Source organism: Gallus gallus, chromosome 3, assembly GCF_016699485.2.
Source record: "Gallus gallus isolate bGalGal1 chromosome 3, bGalGal1.mat.broiler.GRCg7b, whole genome shotgun sequence".
Taxonomy (NCBI): Eukaryota; Metazoa; Chordata; class Aves; order Galliformes; family Phasianidae; genus Gallus; species Gallus gallus.
In genome coordinates, this window is record NC_052534.1 from 53698134 (window position 1) to 53721185 (window position 23052).

A 23052-nucleotide genomic window follows, 5' to 3' on the forward strand; every position below is an offset into this window, starting at 1 on the left:
GTGAAACCAGGAGTTGGACATGATGATCCCTGTGGGTCCCTTCCAATTCTAGGTATATATTCTGTGATTCTCTTCAGCAGAGCCTCCCTCCCCATGTTGGTTCAAAACGTACTTCCTCAGGCTGCCTAGCATTTTCACAACAACCTAGCATCTACCAACATTCTCCACTGGCACACAGACCCTTTTCTCAGCAGTGGCAGCAGCCAAGGCTATGCATAGGAAAGTTTGAGGCTCTCAACAGCTGGAAGAAAGCTTTAGTCCCTAGCAGTCCTCTGACTAGCTCAGGAGTTGCATCAGAGAACTCTGGAAGGATTTTTATCCCATCCCCATGTCTGGAAAGAGATGCATTAGAACCAGCGTAGCCTAAATGTCACAAAATCATAGAACCACCAAGGTTGGGCAGTCCAACTGCCCACCTATCACCAATATTTTCCCACTAAGCCATGTCCCTCAGTACAACATCTAAATGTTTCTTGAATGCCTCCAGGGATGGTGGCTGTGGATGAAACCATGGGACGGTGTACAAAGGAAACACAGCAAACACTTCTCATCAAAAATTATTCATAAAAGCATTTATCCTTTCTCTGCATTGGCCTTGTGGCTGGGACACCCACTCCCTCTTAATCACAGAAGTTGGAAGGTACCTCTGGAGATCACCTAGTCCAAAACCCTGACAAAGCAGGTTCCCTAGAATAGATCACCAATCTTTTCTGCTAGCTAAAAACTGAGGTGGAAGAGCAGCCAGGACTTCTCCAAGTGCACATCTGCGTGTCTCTGCATGACAGTAGGTGGTCCGGCTGTGCCTGCCCTTTCACTGTGGGGTCTGTGTAAAGCCAAAACCCAAAAATTAATTGCTGACAGTAGAACCTCAGCAGATTTAGCAGATTCAAAGACCAGGAAACATTTCCAATAAATCCCTCGCAACAAATAACAAATGTGGGCTTATTTTACTGCTGCCACTGTGAGTCTTCTTACTGAGTCCCAGATTTCAGACACTGGAAAAACAAAAAAAGACACAGAAGGCAGGGCACTGGCTCTGTAGAAAACTCACATGCAGCCATGTATCAGTGACTCTTCTTCCTCTGCTCAGAGAGTATGAGCTTTGGGGCTGTGCGCCACTGTGACTGGCCCAGTTTGTAGCCAAAGTTTCTCATTACAATTTATTCAGCACAGATATGCATAGTTCAGTTATTTTCATTTCTTGTAAAGTAACGAAAATCATCTCCATCTACATACCTACAGGAGTGGGAGATTTCCTTTGTGGCTTTGCTGAACGTATGACTAGCATCTATGAAATAGCAGGTTCAAAAACAAGCTACAAAGCCTTTAAACTGTGGGTGTATAATGATACGCACTGTGTTCAAAGACTTTTTTCACGCTATTGCAGCTAATGCTCAAAAAGACTTGCCTTAGAGGGAGTCAGGTGATATATTAGTAACATCACTTTGGAGCAAGGTAGCTTTAGCTGGAGAATATAAGTGACTGGCCAAAAGCCATGCAACAAGTCAAGGCATAATCAGCACATCCCAATTTATCACAGACAGCCCAGCACCCAGAGAGCTGGCCTAAACTAGTCTCCCACCTCACCCACAATGCTAAGCTCTTACTCTCACCCACTCAGTTATTGTGTGAGAATTGCACTCAGTTGCACAGAGTCAGAGCCCTACCACATTTCAGCATCCTGTCCATACCAATTCTCTGCATACAAATTTTTTACATCCTTGTACATGAGTTTTGCTGCAGGACTTTTCAAATGTCTTTAAATGAAAATTTCTGTATTCTTTATCTATTTGATTACTCCTTGAAGGCCCACTTTGATGTTTTCCTATGCAGTTCTTCCACACAGGAATCTTTGCTTCTATACAAAATTTCTTTATCTCATTTAGGGAGAGATGTCCTCTCCTGCAGACCCTGCACATCACAGCTCAATAGGCAGAATCCCTTACAGAATTGTCTTAGTGCACAATTCACTCTACACATACAGCAGGAATGTGGTCCCCTGTGTAAGTAGCAATCATCCATACTGTGTAGCAGCATGATGACCCCCAAAGGGTCAGCCTGATCTAAGGATGCATTTTTACCACCATCCTATGACTGCTCAGCACTATTTGTGACTCCCCCAACATACCATATGTTTTTAGTACTCATAAAGCAAACTTTGAACTGTAGTTAATTGCAGTTTAAAGCGTCTGCGACTTTCAAGTGTGCGACTGAAAGGTAATGATCAGATGTCTACATAATTGGAATATGCAAAGTATGGCAGCAAAAAAGAGGGAAACCTAATTTTCACAAAGCCATTCCTTAGATCTATGTCATTAAATGGGAATGAGTGTTCTTGTTCCTTTAGCTGTGAGCATGATATGACTGCCTGGGCCTCCAGCAGCTATCATAGTTCTAATGATATTGTATAACATCACCGCACTTCACTGAAGTGCTATTTTGCAAGCACCACATTCAATATTTATTCATTTCGTTATACTACAGCCTCCTTGTTACCACTTCATAGCCAATTAATAAATGTATTGGTTCTCCTGATGCAGTTTCTCTCAGCTTGGTGTTTGCAGATGACCCCAGGCTGCACGTTAATTTGAGTAAACCTCTCTGAGGCTTGCTTCCCTTACAGAATAGTTTATTAAGTCTTAGACTTTCAATGGCTACAGAAGTGATATGGGTCAATAGTACAGAACAATTTCATTAGCAAGCAAAAGAAGTGACTTTTCCTTGCCTTCTATGCCTATCTTACATCTTCTGTACTGTAGCAGAAGGCATGGCAGGGCAAGTGTGACCTCTTCATTACCTCAGACATGCTGGAAAAGAAGGTAACCCTAGACAAGATTTAAGAAGTACAGATAATAGCCCAGTCCTTGGAAGTAATGACTGGCCTGGGGTTGAGTAGCTCTGGATTCAAAGCACTTCTCATTAAATCATTTGATCCAGACACCCTTCAAATCCTCAAAACAAAATAAATCAGCAAGTAAAAATCAGATCATTCCCATCCAGGAAACTGTAGATGCAAACAATTCAGTGGATTTGCATCAAAGGGCCAAATGGATGGAAGAAATGTTTTTTTAGTTTATCAGTTTTATTTATTACAGTAAATCTTAATCACTTTCTGTGCCACAAACAGCTGGAGATGGAGAGCATTCATTTTATTGTTCAATCAGCATTTGTAAGGTATATCCTCCTCCCTTTTGCCAGGTGGCATTCAAGTAGTTTGAAGGTGTTATTTCTAACCAGATGTTTAGAACCAAAGTTTTTATTATAATCAAATACTTTTTCTATATGTAGTTCTACTCTCCTTTCACTTCCAATACAAATGGGTTCTACAGTACTTTTCTGAAAATACTTCAGAGTCCAGCTTTGCTATTTCAAATGGTACAATTTAGTCCAACAGAAGAAATTCTGTGGCAAACTAAATTATTTATATTTTATATCAACGTTTCTCAAGTTATCACTTGCATTTTTTTTCCTGAAATACATTTGGCCTAACCAGTAAAAGTAACATTTGATACATGTTTGGTAGACAATAGACATTTCTTTAATGCTTCAATAAATGTTTCATTTCCTACTTTCAGATCAAACCAATTGCTAGACTATTACTATGCACTTTGAAAGTGCTGATTTCAAACTGCACTCTGGAGAGGAGTCTGTGCATCTCTTTCCTACAATTCCCTACCCTCAGCTGATCTTCCAGTGTGCAGTCCACATGTCCAAATGTCATTTTGCTAATACCCTGAAAAAGGGATAACATCTTCCCAGGAGCAGCCAGGGATGAAACTGCAGTCAAGCTGTTCCTGAGCTGCCTTCTTGATCTAAGTGAGGCATTTATCACGCTGAGCTGGGAGTCTCCTCTGATGGCATGTCAGTGTGAAAGGAGCCCTCAGATAACAAGACACCGGAGCTTCTTTTTGTATGACACTTACTATGCATTCCCCTTCTGGAAGCTTGCAGATTTTTTTACACAAGTCTGACTGTGAACACATCTGTAGGCTAAGTATTGATCATTAATGCAAAAGAAAACATGCCATTCACAGGAAATCAGGAATTTAATCCACGTTGAAATGACAGTACCAGAAGGTGCTGTAACCACTCTCTACAAGTCACATGAAGATATGGTTAAATATCATACTTCTTAGAGCATATTATACTTCATGTTTCTAAACAGGTTTTGAACTAATATTCAAGTATCCTTCTCCTTAGGATAGCAATAAATTTTCTATCTTGCCTAACTCCTCCAGCTACATTTGTATGAGAGTTAAATCACTACTTATTAAGTCAGCAGCAACAGAAGCATGTGAAGCTGGAGGCTGAGGGCTTCCAGCTGATAAAACGGGATCTAACAATTTTCTCTCTGTTGCTCAAAACACAGCTCCTGAATCAAGCCGCAGAATGGAAGCTACAGGCCAAAATGTTAAAGGAACAGGAGACAGTCCTGCAGGCACAGGTGATGTAGGAGAGGTGATTGCATGGTGTGTCTTTGTTTGCTCACTTTTAGCACATTACACATATTTCTGGTAAAGTATCCAAACTATTTTCTGTGAATTCTTTCTAGCTTTATTCTTCATCACAAAAACTACTGTGAAGCCAACAGTAAGGCAGTGTCCCATACTGCACATCACGCTGTGGTATTTATGAGTTTTTACAGTGCTAAACCACAAAGCAGTATGAGTGCCTTGGCTTGATTAATTACCAGATATATGCTGCATGCATGCCTCTAATCCAGCAAAGTGCTGAGGTACAAACATGAAACACATACACCAAATTGGAACTGATGTGCTATGCAGTTTTCTAGTCTGGGGTGTGACAACAGAGCTTCATCAACTTTATCCTGATTTTTGCCAGCTGAGAGCTTACACAAGGGACCTCTAGGATTTCAGCATTAAGGTTAGATTCTGAAATATTCTATAAAACAAAATGATTTCCCCAAATCATATTAAAAGTCAGGCTGTAGCAAAAGGCAGTAAAAGCAAGAAACAGACAATAGATTAAAAAGTTACCTCCTACACTTTGAACGCAACGCAACAATCGACCTTAAATGCAAGTGAGAAATCTAAACGATATGACAGACTTTCACATCAAAAAGAAACAGCATCAGTAGATTTTCCTACACTTAAAAAATAGTCATGTGGCTTTATCTTCTTCTACTTGTCTGTGAGAATGGTCCCTCCTCACAGAATTTTGGGGCACTTGGTCCTGCAGCCATTCAGCTCCTCACCCATCAGCAGGGATATTCAATGCCCTTGCTCATGGCTTGGCATACTACTAAGTTGTTCCAGTTCTGCTCTTGCAAACGATCCAACTTCTGTCTGTTGAGCAGTCAAGAAGGGCTGGAGTTAAAATGACAACCTGAAGACATGGTAAGAGAGCTGTTGGCCTTAACGTGTTTTTTCCAAGACTGAGATAAGCAGGTAGCACACTAAAGAATGTCACATGAACTGCCAAACACATGTTTGACAGGTTCTGCAATCAAATCTCAAAGGCCTCCAGCTGAGTTAGTGCCAAATGCAGATCAATTTTCTGAGTGGTTTTAGTTACACTTTTATGTTCAGCTAGGAAGAGTTCTGTATGCAGGCAGACCTCTGTAGCCAGCTTAATGAAAGTGAAGGTACTGATAGAAAACAGAATATATTAAGCACACATTTGAAATGGAAAAAATGCTTTTAGAGTAAATCCAGTCAAACAAACCCGCAAAGGCATTGATAATATATGTGCCCCTTGCAGACTTGCTTAGATTAAAATTAAGGGGTTCACATGCTGAAGTGAAACATGCAGTCAGGTGTTCTCATCAAGTATGTGAGCTCTCGCACCTACACAGCAGCCTCCACTTGGAATTACTGAGAATAATAATAATAATTAGTATTGTTTCCAACACGGTAGCACTGATGGACCTCCCTCATGGACCAGCTGCCACTGTGCAAGCACAAAACAGAAAGAGCATGAAGAGCTCCCCAGTGCGTGAAATAACCAATAAATAATTGCAGAAGGACAACTGCATGGACATCATGAGAATGTACTGGTCAGTGAGACAAGGAGGAGCTGTAATATAGCTATCACCGCCTGCTATAGCAAATGAGATACCACTCATTCTAGAGGAGATGATGAACACCATGTGCTTCCTTGAGCTGCAGGAAACCAGAGGACATCGGCTCCATGTAGGCTGGCTTCTGGTCAGCACAGCGTGCTTGAAACAGCCAAATCCAGCCTCCAAATGGTTACAGGGATTTGGCTCCAGCTCAAGACACGCACCCAAACCATGGCGGTGCTTCCCAGAGGTTGCACGCCCTGCCTGGGAGCACTGCTTAGCCAGTCTTCTTAGGCTCTATATTTTGAAACAAAACAAGAAGATAAAAGCCAGGCCTTTAATTTTTGGCAGCCAGCATCACACAACCACTGGTCTGTAGCAACTGAGAAGTAGGTGAAAGAGCCAAAGGGAAAGTGCTACTTGCTGTAGCACTGTGCTGGGGTCAGCCTCACAGCCTGCTAACATGCATGTGCTACCATTCCCTGAAGCTGTGCTCTTGAGCCAGAGGATCCTCACTTGCTGCATGCATGGTCCTCATCTCCAGGACCGCTCACTCCTAGTGAGACAGCTCTCACTGTAAAAAAAAACCCGCTGTAAAAATTTCATTTGTTTATATTCAAATGTTCTTCGTGCTTTTGTACTGCCTAGGGCTGCAGCAGGGATCAGAAGTGGCCCTGTTCAAACTCGTTGTTTTTTTTTTTTTTTTTTATCTAATAAAACAATAGGTGAAAGATGGGAAGAGGAGCAGAGACAGAAATGAGGCGTATGAGGAGCAGGTGAAGTCATTCGTTCAGCCCAGAGCCGAGGATCTGAGCAGAGCCCTCACGGCGGCTGCAGCTCCTCCCTGGGAGCGGAGGGGGAGCGCTGAGCTCTGCTCTGTGCTGACAGAGACAGGGCCCGAGGGAACGGCATGGAGCTGTGTTAGGGGAGGGGCAGCTGGGGGTCAGGGACAGGTTATTAACCCGAGGGCAGTTGGCATGCGGGCGCAGCCCCAAGCTGCTGGAGTTCGAGGAGCATTTGGACAGCACTCTCAGACATAGGGTTTGGATTTTGGGTGGTGCTGTGTGGAGCTCTGTGATCCTTGTTGGCCTCTTCTAACTCAGGTTATTCTATGATTGTAAAACAAGGTCTCTGTCCAGGATCTCATGCCAGCCCCCTCACCTCGCAGCAGATGGCTCTATAGAGCCATCAAGTTGACTGAAAAAGCCCACTTGGCATCAGGGTCCCATCTATATGGTGGCACTTGGGCTGCTAAGGTAAATCTTTCCAAGTTTCTGTTTGTGTATGAGTCACAGCCCTGGCTGCAGCCTAACATAAATAAACAGGCGTGTGCTGTTTGTCAGCGAGCTCCAATATCAGCAGCCCAGAGCTCTGCAGGGATTAACCTGCCATGCATTTACCAGCTTGGCAGGGAAGGGCTGTAACCAGTGGTGCGTTCACAGCCAGCAAGACCCTAACTGCCTCATTAAAACTTAGCTTGGGCAAGTCCACAGTACGCTGCAATTATGGCAATGACATATTCCCAAAGGCGCCCTAACAGCTAATCAGAATGAAAATAAATCACAATATAACTATATCCAATTTGAAAATCAAGATTAAACCTACCCCATTATTAGTGGCATTTTCTACATCCTCTTTTCCTCAGCGCAGTATCAGGGGAGATGTGCACTGGATGGCGCCGTGGGAAGTAAAAGCTCCTGGTTAATCATTTTTTCAGCTCCACACAGGTGTGGGAGAGGGCAGCTTGCCCTGCCAGCTGTTTGGAGCCTCCAATTCTTCTGCACCCACCATACACCCTGCCAATCGCTCTAACAAGAGCTATCAGGCTGGGCTGATGAACTGCCCAACCATGTCAGCATTGTTGGGGTGCGCTTTACAGAGAAAGCATCCTGCATGGTTTTGGAGCTTTGGAAGCACTTTCCCCACCCGGGAGGAGGGGAGGAAAAATAAAAAATAAAAAAAAAAAAAGGAAAAGGAGAAACTGGGGGGATTTGATATAAAAACCAAACCTCGGATCTTTAGAACAGATTTTTCAAAAACATTCACAGATTCTATGTGGAAAAACAGGGAAACATGGCTTACCGACAAAGTGCAGCCACAGATGAACATTCATGTGGCTACGAGAGGTAAACTGAGAGCAAAATACAGACCCTGCCTAGTCTTAAATGCCAGCACACTGCAAAAGATTTTTTTTCTGTTCCTCATGAAGTGAAGTGAAGCTGGCAGAAGAGGATGCCAGGAGCTTATTTTCTCTGTCTTTGCTGGCCTTGCCTCCAGCTGTAGAACACACACAGGCTGCAAAGTAGAGCTGACAGGATGCCCACTTAACTCTCTTAAGCTACAGTATGGGAATGCATGTTGGCCTCACGCAGAGACTGGGCTTTGCTCAGCAGCAGGGCTGCCCTCATGTCAGACAACACAGGGGAAGAGTAGAGATGCTCCTATTCAGTGGTGGCATCCAGTGAAGCGTGGAGTGTTGCCCGATGCCATGGACCCGAGCCACAGGACAGGGATTGCAATGATAGGAGAGGGGAAGCTGTGGTTACAGTGTGATGTGGTGATTGTAGAGTCACAGAATCAATAAGATTGGAAAGGACCTCTAAGATCATCTAGACCGACAGTCAACCCATCACCACCATGCCCACTAAGTCATGTCTCTCAGTGCTACATCCACATGTCTCTTGAACACCTCCAGGGTTTTCAAGATGCCTCTTCCCCAGGTCTCTCAGACTTCAGAAGCAGGGTAGCCAGGGAAACACCTAGCTCTTATCCTGCTTGCTGGGTATCTGATAAGCCGGGTGAACAGCTGGAGGAATCAAGGCTTAGTGCTAGCTCAGACACAGTTCTGAGTCTTACCTAGAGCTGACCCTATTGCCCACTCCCACCCAGCATCAGTGGTCATACTAACTCAGGATAGTCCCTGCCATGCTCCAGTAGCCCAGTGCACTAACAGAGATGGCTCAGTTAACCCATTACCACTTTCTGTTCCATAGGTCACCCTAAAGAAGTCAGCCTCTATTGTATACAGAACTTGTGAAGAAAGTAGATTTTAATGCTGTTTTCCTGGAGCCTCTATGCAGTTACTTAGGGAGATGTTTCCACTAATCTTCCACTTCTAGAGAATTCTTTCATTTCTAGGCAACCAGCACAGAGACATCCTAGTTGCAACATTCATGAGAACTCCGCATCCATAATTCCCAGGTCTTTTTAAAAGTCACTAGCCCAGGTCTTTCTATTCTTCACTTTGTCTTTCTGCAACAGACAAATCATAATAGTTTGCAATCTTAAAAATATACACAGAATTTTAGGTCACTCATGTTGGTGCTTCATACTATCCAAACACACTTATATGTCCAAAAAAAAACCAAACCTATTTTATTATCTTCTACTAAAGAAAGGCATCATCATTCAGTTCACTGCTCTGGAAACTCTGAAATCACTGTTTTTCTTTTTCCTGTTAATGTAGATCACTCTCTACTCTGAGAGATTTGAAGAATTTCAGAAAACATTGACCAAAAGCAATGAAGTGTTTGCTACCTTCAAACAGGAGATGGAGAAAGTGAGTAGCAGCTTATATCTGAACTCTGTTCTTGACACTCTTTCATGTTGATATGTCACATTGCAGTAATTTTATCTGGGATTAGGACATTTCTGCATATTTTGGAGAGCAGAGTTATGACTACAGCCAAAGACCTGAGTAAAAGGGCTGTCCTAATTCCACCTGCAGTGTGGGATTGCTGTTGTGATTCAGCTTTTCTTCCTGATTTTATAGATGACAAAGAAAATGAAGAAGTTGGAAAAGGATACTGCTACATGGAAATCCAGGTTTGAGAACTGTAACAGAGCATTACTGGACATGATTGAAGAGGTGAGCAGGCTTTTTGATGTGCCCCTTCTACCACGTAGCAGTTTAATTGGGAGATGCAATGAACTGAATCTGTCAAAAGTGAAAAAAAAATATATGTTGAACCTAAAGGTCATTTTTTTCAAGTCACCTTGATTATTGGATCTTTTAAAAGAAAAAAAAGACAAACATCACAACTATTGGGAATTTTAGATTATGCTGAAATATTCATTATGTCCACAACAAACTGAACTGTGTAACTGCGAATTTTAAGCGCTCTAAAAATGCATGATAGCGAATGCTCTCACAGAGAAGCGAATTGGCATTAGTTCACTTCATGATACTTCCTTTCTGCATAAGAGCATTCACTCAGAGAGTTAATGTTCATTCGCCCTAGCGAATGAATTTTAAATTCACTCTTTTCGTTAACTTCTTGTGCAGGCAAACTCTGAGAGGCAAAAGCAAGCACTGTAGCTCACTATAGTTTTAACCATGCTGTCGGAGAAGCAGTGCAGAGGAAATTAGTAAGCATGTTGGAACTCATTCAGATAAGATAAGAGGCTGCCTGAAGTTTCAGCCCAGACTTACAATGAACTTGGACTGAGTCTTTCTGGTTAGTTTCGTAGTTCTGTACTATCGTCATTTCTATGAATTTTGATATTTCTCGGTTCCTCACTGGGTGCAGAAGCAAGAAAATGTTCAAATTCAGGCAACACACAAAAAATCTAGAAGGAAAACTAAATAAAAAAACGTACCATGGATTTTTTTCCTCAAAAAAACCAAACCAAACCAAAACAAAACAAACCCCCAAACAAACAAACAAACAAAAACCCCACACACTCAGCCTCACTGAAACTGAGGCTCAGGTAGGATTTTGGATCCATTTCTGTATGTAGATACAGTATGTTCTTCTATCTCTACAGATAGTTGACAGGTGTTCCTGCAAATATTTCTTGGTGAAATTGATCTGTATGGCCAATGCTAATGCAATACAGCAAGAAGGGCAAATTTCCTCTTGCAGCCTCAGTACCAAAGATGATGGTGATTGCAGAGCAGTTTGAGAAAGCCAGACACCTTGCAGAGTCCTGTGAGGACTGCCTAGAACTCAAATTGTTTCCTATTTGCTAATTCCACCAATGAGCTGCATGCACACAAACTCAGTCCGTGCCTTTGTCTAATGTCTCTGACCACAGAAAGCCATGAGGACCAAGGAATACGAGTGCTTTGTGCTGAAAATCCAGAGGCTAGAGAACCTTTGCCGAGCTCTGCAGGAAGAGAGGAATGAATTGTACAGAAAAATAAAACAAGCACAGCTCCCTGAAGAGGTGAATGGAAATGACATCTTAGAAGAAGACGACGATGCCAATACAAACCCTTCCTCTTCCGAGCAGGCAAGCATTGAGCTATGTGCTGCTGACAAGAACATGCTGCAGGAGCTAGCTGAAGCTTTCAGGGTATCCCACAAAGCAGAGGAGACCCTCCCAAGCGACGGCAGCAATCCAGAGACATGCAATGTTCAAATGTGCGAAGCCATCTCTGTGCCAGAACTCCCCTCTCATCTCACCTCACAGCCAGAGGCTGGGAACCACTGTGAGCAGTTCAGCATGAGCACATCAGCACCCCCTGAACACATGCCAGCAGCCACTGAAAATATGACAACGCTCATTGAGAACATGCCAAAGCCCACCAAAAGCATGCCCATGCCCCCAGAAATGGTGCCAACACCCACAGAAAGTGTGCCAATACCTACAGAAGGTGTGCCAACACCTCCCAAAATCATGCCAGCAACCCCTGAAAGTGTGCCAACACTCATGCAAAACACATCTGCTCCCCTTGGAAATATGCCAGCATCCACCAAAAGCACACCAAAAGCTGTAGAACATGTGGATGACATAGCAGAGCTGTTTATCCCTGATCAGCCTGCAGAGCAAAAAGGGGATACAGATATGGAAGCAGTAGATTGAAGACAAAGAAGAGTTCAGGCTCATATTAGACAAACCGCAGCTCTACTTTGTTCCTCAGATTTGTTCGTTTAAAGAAAAAAAGTGAGTGCTAAAACACAATCATACCTACCTGTAGACAAACATAACCCACTTCTCTGATACCACTCTCCAGTTTTGCTCAGCCTGCACGTTTTTCTGTCCTTCATCTGATTAAAGCATAATATTTTCTTAATGATAGGAAAATTCAACAAAATTACAGTATCTTTTTTCCCAGTCATGAGTCACCTCCTTCCACAAAATAATTTTGAAATGCTGAAGTTACATGTTTCAAAAGTCAATGCTATTTTCATATTTCATACATATACTTAAAGTCTCATAATTAATTATTTCTATCTGATATGTTGCATAAAAGATGGCCTACTTGGAAATGCAGAGATCTCAATAAATGAGGAGAAAGGAAGCTGTGATTATACAGTAAAATAGTGAAATCATCAGTGTGGTCAGCCATACCCAAAGTGAGCTGTAATAACAAAAGGTGATTTTTTTCTTTTAAGAGTAAACTACCATTGAGCACTATGTGGACTGAATACCCACCAACTTTTAGCCTTACCCTGAATTTGTCTTTTCTGGTTTGTACTTGACAAGAGGTTTTGTTGTCGACAGAACAATGGAAGAAGGGAGATCTTTTCTAGATTCCTCATAAAATGACTGAAAAGAACACTAACTTCTAAGCTGATGGTAATTCCCAAGGTAGGGATCGCAAACTTCCTTCTGCATCTAAAATAAACCTGATAGTTTGTCATACCATTTGGGATCATGGTACCAACAGAGACGCTCCTGACTGCTGCCAGCCCGCAAATGAGCTCAGAAGCCTGGAAGTTCAGAAGCTGGGTACAGATTCCAGCACTTAAGCCAGGGGCAAAAGGCAGAGACTACACCAGGAGATATCCCTGTGATGATGTTTCAGGATGGTGTGATCCCTTCCAGTCACAGCCACATGAACCTCTGTTCACTGAAGGTTCCTTCTGACACCGTTGTACATGCTGATGCAACCAGGAGAAAGGCAAGCACACTTATCTGTCACCCTGTTCAAGTCAGTAGCCCAGAAGCAAATATGTACCAGGAAAGCAGGAATCTTTGATCATTCCGGGGGCCTCTTTTTATTTCCACTTTTTTTCTCTTCTAACCAGCTCTTCCTATCTGCTTGTCAACACATCATTGCCTAGTAATTTCTCCCCCATGTTGGAATTGCCAAGCCAGAAGTTCTGATTTTGACACCAAGAACAAGGATGAGGAAGGAAGCAGGTAAGGATGTAGCTACCAAGACAACTGGCTGGTCTCAAAAGCAAGGAGAGTAAGAAGGCCCTAGGGAAGAACACTGAAACAAAAATCCTGTTGGCACATTTCCTGTTTTTCATCTCCCTCCTCTGAATGCAATCTAGGTCTTTTGGATTGTGATCTGAATAGCTTAAGAATCCGAAAAGGGCAGTAGCGTGAGATATCCAGATGCTGGAAAGCTAAATATTACAATCAAACAAACCCACAGCTAGAGACAAATCACAAGCAGCCCCTGAGCAGAATCTGATCATTTAAGCCAAAATTGAAATACAGTTGAATTAAGAGAAAAAATGCTACCTTTGGCAGAATGTGGGAGACTGCGGTCACACATTCTTTCCTGCACGTCACCCTCCAGAAGTGAGGTTTGAATCTTTGCTTTCTTCTAGCATGTCAGCAACCTGGCTGAGTACATCTGCATCTGCACTGCTCATTCAGCCTTTGAGAGCTAACTCGAATATACAGAGCACAATTTGCAAACGTTGGTTGTTCTAATACAGACTAACAAGTAGCTATTAGAGCTACAGCTTCCAAATGTAGATGCCTTATATTAGGCTGACAGGAGTTATTTCATGCCTTTAATCACCTGAAAGTGGATCATTTAAGTCTTAAGCTCCTTTTATAAGTAATGGAGATAATAGGCGTTTCTTGAGGACAAGTCATCCCCTGTTAAAACAGATATCCAAGACTGAAGAAAATGTCTTTCTCTTCACTGATTCTAGAATCAGCCCAAGAAAACCATCTTAAATTTAAAATGATAAATATTAGGTGTCTAAATTAGTTAGGTAAGAAGGATCCCACCACACATTCAGAATCAAGGTCCTAAGCAAATCAACCAAGACACTTTGAAAACCAAGACACTTATGTGTCTGTGAAAATGTTAGCTTATGACAAAATTTTATCCTAAGGAAACAAGCTGTATTCACTTGATTTACTTTTAGTTCCTATTGCCTTGAGTCTGTAGAAATCTGGTTTCCATTACAATCTCTGTTTGGTTTTTTTTTTTTTGTTTTGTTTTGTTTTTAAGAGTGGTTTTAAAACTAATGTAATTTATATAGCTTTTCTTCTCCTCTTTCTTGATCTCATTTGATTCTGTTGTCAGTTTTGGAATTTCCTGCATGTAACCAACCCTTATTTTTTTAAAGTAGGCCTTCAGAATACCTTTAATTGTTGTAGTTGTCTCATACAGTCAAATATTCAATTACATAACGATAATGATTGACATGTCCTTGTAACTTGGTTCCATTTTGCATAAGCATTATGGTCACGTCTTCAGTTACATAATAGTTGCCTCATACCTTCCAACTTCAGCAGGGAGACAAGGATCCTACAGATAAAAAGTTTCTACATAGTTATGATTGATTCCTACAGCCTCGTCCCTCATGAATAATTACACAACCTCCAGGGAAAGATCACTCCCACTCTATTTCTCCTTCCTCATTTTGGCCTTCTTTAATTTTTGCATCTAAAACTGCACTCACATACTTGCAGTTCTCATTACTCTAAGAGCTTCTACCCACATGTCAGTTGCTTCTGCTCTTCCATGCTCTCTACCAACTTGCACTTCATCCCAGAAGTTTCTTCCTCATTCTCAGTACTTATGTACAATGCTGAAAGCTTTTAGTATGGGACTTGGCCTCATATGTTTGCAAGAGATGGAAGAACAAAATGTAGGGGAGATTCTGACTGGTTCCAGGCTGGATGGAGCATTTACAGTCATACCATGGGGGCGGCTTACATGTAATCTCATGGCCTGTAGGAGAGAGCACCCTCAATAGAGGAAGAAAATCTAGAAAATTGAGTTGTGTACCCATTCACCATCCATCATGTCAGACTGACAATTTAAGCTGACATTACCATTCCTGTGTTATTTAGTTTTCCCTCATTCATCTTCACCATAAGCTGCTGGCCTCCTTTTGCTGTCTTGCAGTACTGGTGCCCTAATGCAAAACTGCCTCTGTATGTAGCAGTATCCTCGTGAAAAGCCTTTGGGATTGCAGTCTGTACAGTCCGAGGTGCTTGCCTCAGTTACCACTCAAGAGACAGAAACCCAGAACCCTTCTGTGGTTACTGAAATGCAGTAAGCAGCAGAGACGCATGCTACTTCCCTACAGTTCATCCTTACTACCATTCTCTTCCTGACACTGCCAGTCTCATCAGTCTGTGTGCTGTGATTGCTCCTTCAGCCTTGCTTATATTTCACATACTTTTTTCCCATACCGTCAGGCACAGATTCAGGAGGAGGAAACATGGTGATGGTAGCTGTATCCTTCTGTACCCTTATTAAAACCAATTCATTGCTGTACTGCTTCCAAACCCGCAACAGCCTTTGATGTGCAAAAGCTGCAAAAGAAGAAACAAAGTACATGTTTCCCTGTTCTGCATGTCTGACCTTAGTCAACTCAAACATTTAACAACTCCCCTGCTGAACATGTAAAACAATCTTTCTTCAGCAACCCATAATTTATCCACATCTGAGAGGATTTTCAGGGTGACAGCTAAAATCACATCCATGACACTATCATGACACTCTCACCTAATTTCTGTGGCAAACCACAGATATTTTAGCCATCTTGATACATCTTACTGGTGAGAGATTGGTAGGAAACATTACAGACCAGAAAAAAATAGATTTTAGCTGTGGTCTGTGAAAAAGCTGATCTGTTTCAGCTTAACTTTTCCCACAGAAACTGAAAAGAGGTAGAAACAGGCATGGAAATACATAACCCAGATGACAGAATTTCAGCAACAGAATAGCAGAAAACAGGGACACATATAATAAAGTGCAGCATTTTTATAAGCTTTACTGTTAAGGTCAGCTTTAAGTTCTCTTTATCAATCAGACTGTAACCAGCCACAGATGATACTCTCACCAGCTCTCTTTGCTATGAACAGAGTTGTGTTCATCAGTATGGAATTGAGACTTCTTTACTTTATTAGGGAATTACAATAGGACTTGCTTCTCTCCTCGGCCCACAAGATATCCCTGCCTTGCCATTCCTATTGACCTATTCAACCATCAGCTGTGCTTAGCTAAAGGGCAATCACAAGGAGCAGACAAGGCATGAAGGAGGGCAGGAAGGGGCGTGAGAAGTGGCATTTGCAGTGTTTGTGGACTCCACATCAACTGCTGGCACTAACACGGTTCAGCACTTTGCAGTGCTGTCTTTCCTACTGAGAAAAGGCTTGCTACATCCCTTTCAAAGATGAAGCAGGCGACATCAGTTGTGACCCCGCTGGCTCACAGCTTCACTTGGATGACAGCTGTGGCTGCCCAGCAGCCCTAGCCACTCATCGCACTTGACCCAACACAATGTGTCAAACTGTCATTGCTGGTAGGCTGCAGATGACCAAGCATGGCATAGGTCAGCCCCCCTCCACAGGCACTGTGAAACATGGCACCAGGTCTTGCAGTTCAAGACCCAGCCATGAGGGGAAGGACAGCAGCAGTAGGGAAAGAAAGGAGACAAGGAGGGAGAGGCTTAATTGCATGTCTGTCTCTGACAAAGTTACCGGGATTCACCATTGAAATGCAGGCAAAGCACTTGCAATCCAGCCTGAAAGAAGGGCAGCTTTGGCAAAACATGCTACGCTCAGCACAAAAACAAAGATTCTGAAGTTGGACTTAGATGTCACACCTTGCAGCCATGAGTTACAAGACAAGAAAGAGATGAAGATTGCTCAAAACTAAACCACAAGTTTAAATTCAACAAAATAAGTTCAGAATTAGTAAAATATTCCCTTTCTCATGACAGAAAGCGAAAAAACATTCAGGAAGCCCTCTTACTTGCATGAATTGCTTTATACATCCATTAGCAAAACACATAGCATACAGTGCTTTTCATCTCAGAATATCCTAAAATGCTTTTCAAGCTGTAAATGTTGAGGAATGACTTCAGTCCATACCGGTGGGCCACCTGCTCTGTGTAAGGCAGCAGCAATGCACAGCAGAAATACGGAGTTGAGCAGAGGCTTTCACCAGATTGAAATCTTCAGAGCAGAACCCAACCTCTATGTGGCTGGTAATAAAAAGAAACCTTTTCAATACTTAGTTTATTCCCTAAATGCCTACCTTTTCAATACTTAGTTTATTCCCTAAATGCCTATTTTCTGTATTTTGTCCTGATAATCCTGGCACTGCCATCAGCAGAAAATAAAGGTCAAACTCTTTGCGGGTGTAAATCAGAGGAGGACCTCTGGAGCCAGTTGAGCTACACATATTATACACATATTAACATCAAATGAGAATCCACTCCAAGGGGCTGAATTACTGTGCCATTAGCAAGTTCTCTCTTCCTGTGCAGCAAACATTATACCCAGCCGATGCTTCAGGAGTCCTGAGAGAGGCAGAATGGATTTACTCAATTAGAATTTGGCCAACACATTACACTTAATAAACCTACTTCTAGGAAAAGTGCCAAGAAGCAATTTTTATTGACCACAAACGTCCACAGCCTCAGCCTTGCAGCTTATCCACACACCAAGTGCTGCCATGTTCCCACTAACATCCTCTCCTCAAAGACAATCAAGGACAGAGCACAATTTCTTAAACCACTTTGCCCACTTTTTATAGCTCTTTGCTCTTTCTCACACTTCTCCCATCTGATGACTACACTAAAGCCATTCAGTTCACTGCAGCTTGCTGGAGGTGCTTCAGTAAAAATAGAACAACTATATGATGACAAATAGGATGAGTTTCATTTCACACCAAATCTAGCTCATGTCTGACAAGATGGTTGGAGCTTGCAGTTGTCACAGCTCACATCACCACAAAAAGGGAAGTCCTGTCCCAGCACTGTGTTACAGCTCCACATTACTGAAACAAAAACAGCCACTTCCTTCTCCAGTGCAGCTCCCATACTGGCTTACAATGGGATTAGAGTGCTAGCACTTCACTAAGTGAGGAAACTGAGAGGAGCCAAGGGCTTTTGAGCATCCATGTGCCCCTGCACACCAGTAGCTGTTCATGAATCGCTCCTCCACAAATCACTTCCAGTCTGCGAAGCCAGCGCTTTTCTAGATGAAAGAGGTTACCTCAAATGAAAGGTTGCAGCAATGACTGCCTTCACAGCCCATAGGAAAAGGTTGTGCAACAGCTTTTTTAAAAATCAGCACTAGTTGAGATTGATCAGTTTTCGAGAATTTCTCTTTTCTCTGTCAGCATAGTCCCTGTGTCCTACAGCAAACACCAGAAAGTTTCATCCTACTAACTGCCAGGTAGTTCAGTTTCTGAGAAAGCTGCAAGCTGAACACCTCCAATGTCACAGCAATTGTACAGAGAAAAAAACCTTAAGCAAGTCCCAACGGGAGAGTCAAGTTGTGCTAGTCATCATGTTTCACAGCTGCTATCTCTTCTCTGGGGTTGCCACCCCTTTCCACAGAGCTTGAAATGCAATGTTAGCATTAGCAGCAGCATGACTTACAGCTTCCTGCCCCAGTCAAGGCATCACTCCTGCCAATGTACTGCACTCCCTGTCCTCCCCCAGTGTGTAGCTGTGCTATAACTAGGTCACTCAAAAAATCTGGGAAAAGAAAAATCATCCTCCTTATAAAGAAGAACTATTTCTTTTTTTTAAACTCAGATCACTGCAATGATCTTTCCTTAATAATAATAATAATAATAATGAAACTACGACCTTAATTCCAGTCACAATAGCAGCTAATTGAACTTCATAAATAATTTGCTTGTAAAGCAAATGTGCATTCTTTGGTTGTTAACTCCAGAGCATAATGCTGTTCTCAGAGTAAATGCTAGCATTTCCACTGATTATTTTGAAGAGATCTCCACTACTTGGGGACTGCAAACTGAACTTGAAGAGGGAAACTTGTATTTTAAGTACCAATCTCACTCTGTACAAAAGACCAAGGAAGACACAGTAAGTATTTCGCTATGATAACAATCAACTCCACAGTTTGGAGCTGTGCATTACTTTTGCTGGTAAAGAAAATAAAAGCTTTGATGTAGACACCCTTAGTTCTCATACCTGGGAACAGATCACATGCCAACAGCATGGCGATTGCTTCCTGGATCTTTTCTGTACACCTAGTCATCCTAGTAGATCCTAACTGGCACGTTATCCCAGCTGAATGTACTTTCTTTCTTTATCGTACTACAAATGTTATTTAATCAATGTCTGTAGACTACAGAACACAGAAGACTCACCTTCCTCTTGCTTCAGAAGCTGAATGAAATGAAAAGGAAGCATTTGTTTCAAATAAAGGGGGGGGGGGGGGGAACACACACACACAAAGAAAAAAAAAACACCAAAAATAATGATTGAAATGAAATCTCTATTAAAAGAAGTCTTCTACTGTGGGTTGGTAGTGCAGTGTTATCTTCAGAAACCAGGGTTATACCTGAATTACCTCAATTGGAGACCATTTTGTCTTTAAAATTTTTGTTGCCAAACTACTGCTAGACCACCAGACCATTGCACCAAACCACGCTTGACTCACTTTAAATTATAAATCAAAATAATCCCAACTCACAAGCATGGTACACAGTGGCATAGTTCAGATACCTCCCCAAAGAGGAGATTGAGCTTTTCCTTTTATGAAGGACCACACTTACTTTGCGTGTGCACAGAACAGTGGCTTCTGTTAACCCACCCAGGTCCTCCACATCTACAGGTTGTCTGCCATTATCTATATCTTCAACCTGATAAAAATGCATCAAGTGGCTTTAGATTTAGTAGGAAAATGCTCAAGCAAAGCAGATCATTTTCACCTGGCTTTACTTGAGAAGGATGGAGAGCAGCCTTTGGAAAATGGATGGGTCTGGCCAGATACATTGGGAATGAAAAATTCTCACCTCCTGCAACTCCAGCAAGACATGTGACACAGCATGACTTTAGTTCTGCTTCCCACAAGTTCAGGTTCCTACTTAGAATAATTATGGTTGGCAAAGATCACTAAGATCATGTGGCCCAACTATCAAACTATCCCCACCATGCCCACTAATTACCCTACTTCTATCTTTTTCTTGAAAACCTGCAGGGTCGGTGACTCCACCACCTCTTTGGACAGCCTGTTCTGTTTTGCAGATCCTGACAGTGCCCAGAGTGCATCAGAGTGAGCCTGGCCATGGAGGCTTGGGGCACACAATGCACATTAGGTGTTCAGCATTGCCATGCTGAAAATAGAAAAAAAACAACAAAAAATGCAAACCCATGTTCTGCATGCATTCATGGTTACCACTGCAGTCACAGATGCAGCTGTTTATATGAAGAAAGGTTTTGGGAAGTTACCTTTTGGGGAGAGCATACAGCATGTCCACAGTGATCACACACTCATGTTGCTCTCTGGGATCTTGCCATTCCTGTGGTCATTTTTGCTTATTTACGTGTTATATGATCTGGGAGGAGGAACAAACCACACTCCTTTATTAGCAAAACAGAATTTGCAGGCAAAAAAATGTGTTCACTAATTTGGTATAAACAAGAGACAACAGAACTTTTCCTGATTCTGACTTTTCCAGATTAAAGCCTGAGGACTTCCCAAGAGCTGGCAGTCCTAATATTCAAACAATAAGCACTCCTATAATGCTGACATAAGGTACCAGTTCTCTTCTGAAGAAAGCACTCGATGAAGTTCTCCTGCGTCATCAGCAAATCTTTCCAAGTTCTGAGCAGAGACGTAATTGTTAACAATATTGACACAGGTGTATGAAAGTCCCAACATGTTCCTACTTGCCAGGCAAAATATTACAAGTATTAATACTAAAAAACTGCAGCATCACCCAGAATTCAGATAGAGCTAACCCATCTATGATGCCTTCCCCAGAAGAAAACAAAGCAAGTTTTTTATAATCCTTAAAGGCTAAGAAACTTAAGTCAGTCTTGTAAAGACTGCCTTGTCACACCTGCCTAGCACAAAGAAGCCATTTTTGGAAGTGCTCCCTACTGGGCATTTGCCAGGGTTTTTGCAGCAAAGTTTGAACAGTAAACACGTAATGGCCATTTTGAAGTTCACTGGATACACATTTTTGTTTTGAAAACTTCTGCTGAAATAACTTAGCTGAAAAGCATCAGCCACAGCTGAAGAATAGCAAATGATTAACCAATACTTAGCTTGAAGATTTGGTGAGATGTCTGCAACTTGGTCCCAAAAGCCAGGGAAAGGGTAAGATGCTAGGTAAGTTCATACACTTTGTGCCCTTGCTCTACTGACTTCAAGAGTCAAAACCTGCCCAAAGCGCCTTCCTCCATGTCAGTGCAGTGTGTACCACATCAGTCAGAGGGAGTCATGGTGCTATGGAGGAAAGTCAGGCTTCCTTTGAGGTCCTTACTGCCACACAAGCTTTCAAAAGTGCAATGCAGAGGCTTCTGGGTCTTGCTCATGCAAAATGATGCAGCTAAACCAGTGCGACTTCATGTACATAGGTTTATCATGAGATAGATGTGAAGAAAACGAGAGTTTGCAGTTGCACACCCACTTCAGAGTTTGGCCCACTTTCTCTGGCTTGGCTCCCCAAGCAGTGTTTCCACTAATAAGCTGCTGAGTGCAGGAGGGAAAGCGGATCCAGCAGGAGTCCAGCTGCTCCAGGGGTAGGTGTGTTTGCAGACTTGGCAGCCATGCAGAGAGCGGCACAGCAGTCATGCCATCAACCAGGGAGCAGAGCGGTGCTTGGGCTATCCAGCACTCCTCACTTGCCAGTATATTTTCATTGGAAAAAGTCAGGCTCAAAGTGTGCCAAAATCCACACAAATAACAAACTTCCAGCAAGGCTTTGACAACAGAGAGAGGAGAGAGATGGAAAACAGTCACCTTCCTGTGCAATATGGGAGTGAAATGCAGAGGCTCTCCTCCTTTCTTGAGGCACTCTTGCAATAGGCTGTGTCAAGTACTGTGCTAATAACCCATACTGGCTCTAATGATAATGACAGGAAGGAGAGATCAAAGTAAGCTCTTTGTACTTGAAAAGAATTTCTCCGAAGCCAAATTTTATATTGCACGAAAACTAAACTAGACATCAAACACCTTGTTTGAACATCTCCCAGTCTTCCACAAAATCCTAATTCCATTGTTTTCCCCCAATCTGTTGTGTTAGGACACCCATTCCTCTCACTATGCTCTGCTGTACACTGCCTAGAAGGGCGACTGGAATGTTAATTCTCCCATCACCTCTTCCATTTAGCATGCCTTCGGCCAAATGTCTTCACCCGGCTTTATGAATGAGGCTTCTGATTACCTCCTTCCCAAGAAAGGGATTTATGAGTGTAGCTCCTCCTTAAGAACAATATTATAGTTCTTATTAAGAATTCTTTGTTAATAAGAAATCTCCCAAACACGTGACTAATTTATACAGTGCTCATTCTCCACAATACCTGCACTCTGAATTATTGATGCCCAGCAGTTAGAATGTCCAGCACTAGTAGACTCTCCTATGGCATTAGCAGTCACACAATCACTTCCATGGAATTCAGAAGATGGAGGGCAGCTCCCTTGCAAAAATCCTGGCTTGGCTTCCTGGCACTGCTGCAAGCTACACCTTTTTCATTTCCTTCAGCCAAAAATGGGCAATTTGTGAAAACTACATCTGTCCAGTGCATGACTAAGAAAGCAAGAAACCTCATGAGAAAGCTTTGTTGTGCACAGAATGCTTTGTGTGCCCCTGGGCAGCAGGCATGCAGCAGCATGGGCCAGTGAGTTCTTTTCTTCCTTCGTTTTCCACACAAACTTTAAGATAAATAGTCCTCAGAAGGAAGTCACTGGTGAGGGAGAGAGAACAGAGGCAAAATAATCCAGCTCAGTCACACCCAGGCTGATGCTCACCAGGGCCAGCTTCCATGCCTCCGCACTGCACCCAGGAGCTGCAAGCACAGATGCCAAACCAGTGCAGTTGGTCTGGAGGAGCAGGTCCTTCTGCCCCACCCGTGAGCATCACTGCAGCCCCGCAGAGCTGGGCA

At 42.6% G+C, this 23052-nt stretch overlaps 1 protein-coding gene across 3 annotated transcripts in view; it reads left to right on the forward strand.

Annotated features, from left to right (window-relative positions):
- The window catches only part of TXLNB (taxilin beta), a 36964-nt gene extending 22598 nt beyond the window's left edge, over positions 1-14366 (forward strand). For 2 of the 3 annotated variants that reach the window (NM_204754.2, XM_046938421.1), the window contains exons 7-10: positions 4370-4444; positions 9489-9581; positions 9795-9890; positions 11060-14366. In NM_204754.2, the coding sequence (NP_990085.2) occupies positions 4370-4444; positions 9489-9581; positions 9795-9890; positions 11060-11830 (1035 nt within the window). In that variant the 3' untranslated portion in view covers positions 11831-14366. Of the gene's footprint in view, positions 1-4369; positions 4445-6747; positions 6799-9488; positions 9582-9794; positions 9891-11059 lie in introns of all 3 variants that reach the window. The other variant, XM_040696762.2, reaches the window with a different exon arrangement.
- The last annotated feature ends 8686 nt before the right edge of the window (positions 14367-23052 follow it).